General features: G+C 44.4%; 1 protein-coding gene across 1 annotated transcript; it reads right to left on the reverse strand.

Annotated features, from left to right (window-relative positions):
* Nucleotides 1–535: 535 nt before the first annotated feature.
* LOC123449063 (17.9 kDa class I heat shock protein) lies at nt 536–1,465 on the reverse strand. Its single transcript, XM_045126146.1, has one exon. The coding sequence runs from the start codon at nt 1,261–1,263 to the stop codon at nt 787–789; it is 477 nt and encodes a 158-aa protein (XP_044982081.1). The 5' UTR covers nt 1,264–1,465; the 3' UTR covers nt 536–786.
* Between the last annotated feature and the right edge of the window lie 7,158 nt (nt 1,466–8,623).

The raw sequence follows: 8,623 nt of genomic DNA on the forward strand, positions 1-8,623 counted from the left end.
GGTTTTATAATTCTGTTTGTGAATTTTAAATTTGTTCATATTTCGAAATTTATTAAAATTTCAAAACATGTTTGCTATTTCAAAAAATGTACTGGATTTTCAAATATTATTCTTCAAATCCTAAATTTTTTTTGCTTCAAATTAGAAAAGAAAGAAAAAAACCGAAAAGGAAAAAAAAATAAGCAGAAAAGAAAAGAAGTAACAGAAAAAATAGAAAAAAAATCTGGGCCGGCCCAGTCGGGCGACCAGGTGTGCTTCTGCTCGGCAGTTGGCCGCAACGAGCCACGTATAGGAGGTCCCGAGACGCACGGCTCGAGCTCCTCGTCCCCTCCTCCACGAATTCCTCCACCTGACGAACGACCGGGAAGACATGGGACCACTCGCTGCTCCGCTCGCCGTGCTCCTCCTACCACAATCATCTGGGAGGCGCCTAAGCTCCAACCTTGGCATCCCACTAAAATCAGTGTCACCGTAAATGTTCAGTGTTCATACCGAATTCAATTGCGAGAGTTAGGAACATTCTATGGTTCGCAAATTAGCAGAGAAGGCAATAGATTTACTCAGTTGCTGATGGAGTACATAGTACAGACTGACGAACAAACTGGACTGGAAACACAGACACGAGAGACTCAAAACACTGGCTGCAACATCGCACCATTCGCACACAACACTACCGCGCAAACACAGACGGCCGGACTCTGATTTCATTTTATTTCATCACGACGACCACTGCTCTGCACTCTGCAGTCGCCAGTCCATCTCATGGCGCAGCGAGCACGCCGACGCCTAGCCGGAGATCTGGATGGACTTGACCTCGGGCTTCTTGGCCTCCTCTTTGGGCACGGTGACGGTGAGCACGCCGTTCTCCATGGACGCCTTCACCTGCTCCGCCTTGGCGTTCTCCGGGAGCCTGAACCTGCGCAGGAACTTGCCGCTGCTGCGCTCCACCCTGTGCCAGGTGTCCGTCTTCTCCTCCTGCTCCTTGTTCCTCTCGCCGCTGATCTGGAGGATGTTGCCGTCCTCCACCTCCACCTTCACCTCCTCCTTCTTCAGCCCCGGCACGTCCGCCTTGAACACGTGCGCCTCGGGGGTCTCCTTCCAGTCGATGCGCGCCCCCGCGAAGGCCGCCGTGTCAGAGGAGGTGCGCGGGACGAGGCTGCCGCCGCTGTTGCTGCTGCCGGAGCCGAAGGGGAAGCCGTCGAAGGGGTCGAAGAAGTCGAGGGAGAAGGGGTCGAACACGTTGCTGCGACGGATCAGCGACATTGTCGATCGGGTACTCGGGTTGGTGGAATGAATCGACGATTTGGATGGTGTTGGAAGCGGAAGGGCGAGGGATTGATTTCTGGGGGCTCTTGATCGGTGCTTCTTTCTTCAGTCTTTCTTGGGTTTCTGCCGATCGGGACGGAGAAGAATTTATAGAGGGCTGGGGAAGATTCGGCGGAGAAGGAGAAAGCACGCTTCTGGAGAATTCTCTCGTCTTCCCGTGAACACTCGAGGTCACTAGGTTGTGCCCGTGGGTTGGGCCGGAATTGGTTTGGTCCCGTATCACGGAGAAGACACCAGCAGCCTCTCGACTCTGCATTCGATTTGGGCTGTTTTGTTTTGGGCCCTTTGTTTTGTGCCGGAAAAATTGCACCGGTCCTTATTACAAAAAAACTACTCCAGTATTTTGTAAACATATTGAAATCTTGCACATTTGATACACATTTCGGGTGTATATTTTTGGGAGCGCCTAGGGCTCATTGGGCTGAGAAACAAATCGGTCTCATTTGGATGACGTGTATCTGACGTGCCCCGATCACCCTCCGAGACCCCCTCCCAGTTCGAACGAGGCTCCCCCCCTTGAAAACACAAAAGAAGCTCAATTGTTTTTTTTCCGTCTTATGGGTTGTTTGTCCTTGGTTGTGGGCCTTTTTGGGGTTGTGGAATTTTTTGGATTTTGGGTTGTTTGTCAGTCCTCAACATCTTCCCTCTTTTAACCAAACAAAGCAAAAAGTGAATACAAGAAAAGAAGCCCAATTATTTTTATTTATCTTGTGGGGTGTTTGTCCTCGGTTGTGGGTCCTTTTGGGTTGTGTGTTGTTTGCCAGTCCTGGCCATCTTCTCTCTTCTGATGAAACAAAGCAAAAAGAGGACAAAAAAGAAAGGATTCAGTGCACGCACAATAGAAAAGCTGCTCTGCTTTTCTCCCTCTCATGTTCCTCTCAATTGATCATGCAGGGAAAACTCAACCTAGAGGAACCTAAGACCCATCCCTAATCAGTTTCCTCCCCTCTCCCCACACCTTCACGTCGCCAGTCCCTCATCTTTCCCCACAAATCACTCAAAATTGAGAAGAAGAACTGCGTGGATATGCTCAGAAAGAACGGAAACTCTGAAGAACTCTAAAAATTTGGAGAAGACAGAAGATAAAGACAAGGGAGCTCTTCATGGACCCACGCAGAGATCAAAGAGCACAGAGCACTCACCAGGGTATGTGTCCATCCTTCCCCCAGATCTAGTTATGATGTGTGTTGTTGTAAGCATCACCCCCACAATTTCTCTTTTGTTGTGTTGGTTGGGGGTTACCAAACCTTCTGTGTTGATGTTGCCAGAAAAAAGAAGTAAAAAATGAGATCTTTGCAAAAAAAATATTATTTGTTTTGAACAAGTAAAAAACATATCGTTCTCAGGTTAGTCTTTGTGTGACAAAAAATAAAAGGCTTCCATGCATTTTGATGGTTGACAAAATCTATGTAAAAATAGAAACAAGAGCTTCTCATGCAACATAGTGAGAGAAAAAAAATTGTTGGTAGTTACAACGTCCATACCTGACAATTTTGTTCCTTCCTTGTAGCCATTTTTGATGCATATGGAGCTTATCTTATTAGCTGTCAGGTTAGTCTCCTGGCACAAAGAAGTGTTGGAATGCATTTTGTGCTTTGATTTTGCCTACCAAATTTTTGAAAATTAAAAATGCAGGGGGTTCAAATAAGCCAGCAACGACAATGGTTAACTTCTGGTGCTTCAAATCAAGTACCATACCATGCAAAGCCTTGGATGCAACATCGAGTGTATGCTAGTGTTAGTGGCAATCCAATGCATGGAAATGCTGAAAACAATGCAATGCCTACACCTTCCTTTGGTAGCTACAATACTTTTGTTGGAAATATGCCCTAGAGGCAATGATAAAATAGTTATTATTATATTTCCTGTTTCAAGATAATCGTTTATTATCCATGCTATAATTGTATTGAATGAAAGCATAGATACATGTGTAGGTATATAGAGAAAACAATGTCCCTAGTAAGCCTCCAGTTGACTAGCCAGTTGATCAAGGATGGTTAAGGTTTTCTGACCATATGCAAAGTGTTGTCACTTGACAACTGGATCACATCATTAGGAGAATGATGTGATGGACAAGACCCAAACTATGAACGTAGGATGTGATCATGTCATTTTGTTGCTATTGTTTTCTGCGTGTCAGGTGTTCATTCCTATGGCCATGAGGTCATGTAACTCACTAACACCGGAGGAATACCTTGTGTGTATCAAACTTCACAACGTTACTGGGTGACTATAAACGTGCTCTACAGGTATCTCCGAAGGTGTCAGTTGCGTTAGCATGGATCAAGAATGTGATTTGTCACTCTGTGTGACGGAGAGGTATCTCGGGGCCCACTCGGTAATACAACATCACATATAAGCCTTGCAAGCAATGTGACTCAAGTGTAAGTCACGGGATCTTGTATTACGGAACGAGTAAAGAGACTTGCCGGCAACGAGATTGAAATAGGTATAGAGATACCGACGATCAAATCTCGGGCAAGTAACATGCCGAAGGACAAAGCGAATGTTATACGGGATTATATGAATCCTTGGCATAGAGATTCAACCGATAAGATATTCGTAGAATATGTAGGATCCAATATGGACATCCAGGTGCCTCTATTGGATATTGACCGAGGAGTGTCTCTGGTCATGTCTGCGTAGTTCCCGAACCCGAAGGGTCTGCACACTTAAGGTTCGGTGACGTTTTAGTATAGTTGAGTTATATGTGTTGGTGACCGAAGGTTGGTCGGAGTCCCGGATGAGATCACGGACGTCACGAGGGTTTCTGGAATGGTCCGGAAATGAGGATTGATATATAGGATGGTTTCATTTGGTCATCGGAAAGATTTCGGGCATTACCGGGAGTCTACTAGGAGTGACAAATGGGTTTCGGGTTTTCACCGGGAGGGGCCCACCCACCCGGGAGTGAGCCGAGTAGCCCTAGGGTGGCGCACCAACCCTTAGTGATATGGTGAGGCCAGCCCAAGTGGGCTATGGCGCCACAAGGAGAAAACCAAAGAAAAGAAAAAAAAGGAGAGGGAGGTGGGAAGGAAGGAGTGGACTCCTCCTCCTCCAAACCGAATTGGAGTGGGAGTCCATCTCCTCCTTCGGCCGGCGCCCTTGGGGATCTCTTGAGCCCCAAGGCTAGCCCCTCCCCTCCTCCTATATATACTGGTGGTTTTAGGGTTTTTGAGACACAACTTTGCCACGTGCAACTCAAACCTATACCTCGTAGTTCTTCCTCTAGATTGGATTTCTGCGGAGCTCGGGTGGAGCCCTGCAGGAATAGATCATCACCATCGTCAGCGCGCCGTCACGCTGCCGGAGAACTCATCTACTTCCCCATCTCTCTTGCTCGATCAAGAAGGTGGAGATCGTCATCGAGCGGTACGTGTGCTGAACGCGGAGGTATCGTCTGTTCGGCGCTAGATCGGAACAATCGTGGGACGGATCGTGAAGAAGTACTATTACATCAACCACGTTTCTTAATGCTTCCCGCTTAGCGATCTACAAGGGTATGTGGATCCGGTCTCCCTCTCATAGATGAACATCACCATGATAGGTCTTCGTGTGCGTAGGATTTTTTTGTTTCCCATGCAGCGTTCCCCAACAGTGGCATCACGAGCTAGGTTCATGCGTAGATGTTATCTCAAGTAGAACACAAAAGTTTTTGTGGGCGTTGATGTTCAATTTTCTGCCCTCCTTAGTCTTTTATCGATTCGGTGGTATTGTTGGATTGAAGCGGCCCAGACCAACATACTCGTACGCTTACGAGAGACTGGTCTCATCAACCAACATGCAACTCATTGCATAAAGATGAGTGGCGGGTGTCGGTTTCTTCAACTTTAGTTGAATTGTATTTTACTGAGGCGGTCCTTGGAGAGAGGTTAAATAGCAAGTTACACATCTCCGTTGTAGGTTTTGCGTAAGTAAGATGCGATCATACTAGATACCCATAGCAGCCACGTAAAACATGCAAAAACAAATTAGAGGACGTCTAACTTATTTTTGCAGGGTATGCTTGTGATGTGATATGGCCAAAGACATGATGTGATATATTGGATGTATGAGATGATCATGTTGTACTAGTTAATATCGACTTGCACGTCGATGCTACGGCAACCGACAGGAGCCATAGGGTTGTCTTTAAACTAACGTTTGTGTTTGGAGATGTGTTTACTATATTGCTAGGTTGTAGCTTTAGTAGTAATAGCATAGATAGCACGACAAACTCGATGGCAGCACGATGATGGAGATCATGGTCTGGCGCCGGTGACAAGAAGATCATGTCGGTGCTTTGGTGATGGAGATCAAGAAGCACAAGATCATGGCCATATCATGTCACTTATGAATTGCATGTGATGTTAATCCTTTTATGCACCTTATCTTTCTTAGAACGACTGTAGCATGATAAGGTGACCCCTCACTAAAATTTCAAGATAAAAAATCTTAAATGAGAATTATATAGCAAGACATAATCACCTACATTGAACTCACGCTTTTGTATCCTCTTATCATGCCACCTCTTAACCTTTTATTTGAACAACTTGACATTCTCATATGCCTGAGTTCTCCATTCATCAAGCGAGCTAATATCAAATAACCTCTTCTCACCAGCAAGTTTGAAATCAAAGTTGAGATCTTTGATTGCCCAATAAGCTTAATGCTCTAGCTCAAGGGGTAAATGACATGCTTTACCGTACACCATTTTGTATGGAGACATGCCCATGGGATTCTTATAGGCAGTTCTATAAGCCCACAGTGCATCATCGAGCTTCTTAGACCAATTGTTTCTAGACCTGTTGACAGTCTTTTGCAGAATTAGTTTAATTTCTCTATTGCTTAGCTCTACTTGACCACTGGACTGAGGGTGATAGGGGGACACAATTCTGTGGTTGACATCATACTTAGCAAGCGTTTTACGGAAAGCACCATGAATGAAATGTGAACCACCGTCGGTCATTAGATATCTAGGGACTCCACATCTAGGGAAAATAACTTCTTTAAGCATCCTGATAGAGGTGTTGTGATCATCACTACTAGTGGGGATAGCTTCTACCCACTTAGTGACGTAATCAACAACAACTAGGATATGAGAATAGCCGTTGGATTTTGGAAAAGGTCCCATATAATCAAAGCCCCAGACATCAAATGATTCAATGACGAGTGAATAGTTCATAGGCATTTCCTGTCGTTTACCGATATTACCTACTCTTTGACATTCGTCACAAGACAAGACAAACTTACAGGCATCCTTAAAGAGAGTGGGCCAATAGAAACCTGATTGCAATACCTTGTGTGCAGTTCTATCTCCCGCATGGTGTCCTTCGTAGGCCTCGGAGTGACACTTCTATAGGATCTGTCCCTGTTCATGTTCAGGTACACAACGTCTAATAACACCATCTACTCCTTCCTTATAAAGGTGAGGATCATCCCAGAAGTAATGTCTCAAGTCAAAGAAGAATTTCTTCTTTTGCTGGTATGTGAAACTAGGTGGTATATATTTGGCAACGATATAGTTTGCATAATCAGCATACCACAGTGCACTACGTGAAGTATTGATGACATTCAATTTCTCATCGGGAAAGCTATCATCAATAGGTTGTGGGTCATCAAGAACGTTCTCTAACCTAGACAAGTTATCTGCTACGGGGTTATCAACACCCTTCCTGTCGACACATGCAAATCAAATTCTTGTAGCAAGAGAACCCATCTGATAAGTCTAGATTTAGCGTCCTTCTTCTCCATGAGGTACTTAATAGCAACGTGATCAGTGTGAATTGTGACTTTGGAATAAACTATGTAAGACCTGAACTTTTCACATTTAAACACGACTGCTAAAAATTACTTCTCCTAAGTAGCGTAGTTTCTTTGGGCACTGTCTGGAGTTTTACTAGCATAGTGAATAACATTCAACTTCTTATCAACTCTTTGCCCTAGGATAGCACCAACATCATAATCGCTAGCATCACACATGATATCAACTCTTTGCCCTAGGTAAGTTCCAATCATGTGGTTGAACAATAGGTGCGGTTATCAAAGCCTTCTTAAGTATTTCGAAGGCTTCCTCACAATCATCGTCAAAAACAAAAGGAATATCCTTTTGCAAGAGATTGGTAAGATGCCTAGAAATCTTAGAGAAGTCTTTAATGAACCTTCTATAGAAACCAGCATGAACAAGGAAACTTCTTATACCTTTGATATCTGTGGGGTATGGCATTTTCTCGATTGCATCAACCTTAGCCTTATCGACTTCAATACCTCTTTCAGAAATTTTATCTCCTAAGACGATGCCTTCATTAACCATAAAGTGGCACTTCTCCCAACTCAAGACAAGATTGGTGTCTTTACATCTCTGCAAGACTCGATCAAGGTTTCTGAGGCAATCATCAAAGGAAGACCCGTAAACGGAGAAGTCATCCATGAAAACCTCGACAATCTTTTCACAAAAGTCAGAGAATATAGCCATCGTACATCTTTGAAAGGTGGCAGGTGCATTACATAAGCCAAAAGGCATACGTCTATAAGCAAAGGTACCGAAAGGGCAGGTGAAAGTGGTTTTCTCCTGATCATATTGTGCAACTGGTATTTGGGAGAAACCAGAATAACCATCTAGAAAGCAGAAGTGTGTGTGTTTAGACAGTCTTTCTAGCATTTGGTTGATAAAAGGTAAAGGGTAATGATCTTTCCTAGTGGCTTTATTCAATTTCCTAAAGTCGATCACCATCCTATAGCCAGTAATAATCCTCTGTGGGATCAATACATCCTTATCATTCGGGACAACGGTAATGACTCCCTTCTTAGGGATGCAATGCACCGGACCCACCCAATCACTATGAGCAACAAGATAGATAATACCCGCTTCTAGGAGCTTTAGTATTTCTTTTCTTACTACCTCTTTCATCTTAGGATTTAATCTCCTTTGATGATTGATACGTCTCCGTCGTATCTACTTTTCTGAACTCTTTTGCCCTTGTTTTGGACTCTAATTTGCATGATTTGAATGGAACTAACCCGGACTGACGCTGTTTTTAGCAGAATTGCCATGGTGTTGTTTTTGTGCAGTAATGAAAGTTCTCGGAACGTCCTGAAAATTTACGGAGATTTTTTCTGGAATAAAAGAAAAATACCTGCGCAAAGATCCACCGGAGGGGGCGTGCCAGTGGGCCACAAGACCACAGGCCGCGACCACCCCCTATGGCCGTGTCGTGAGGGCTTTTGGGGCCCACGTGGCACCATCGCCCCCAATCTCAGCTTTATATCTTCCATTTCGCCTGGAAAAAAATTTAGAGAGAAGGTTTCATCACGTTTT

Source organism: Hordeum vulgare, chromosome 4H (genome assembly GCF_904849725.1).
Source record: "Hordeum vulgare subsp. vulgare chromosome 4H, MorexV3_pseudomolecules_assembly, whole genome shotgun sequence".
Classification (NCBI taxonomy): Eukaryota; Viridiplantae; Streptophyta; class Magnoliopsida; order Poales; family Poaceae; genus Hordeum; species Hordeum vulgare.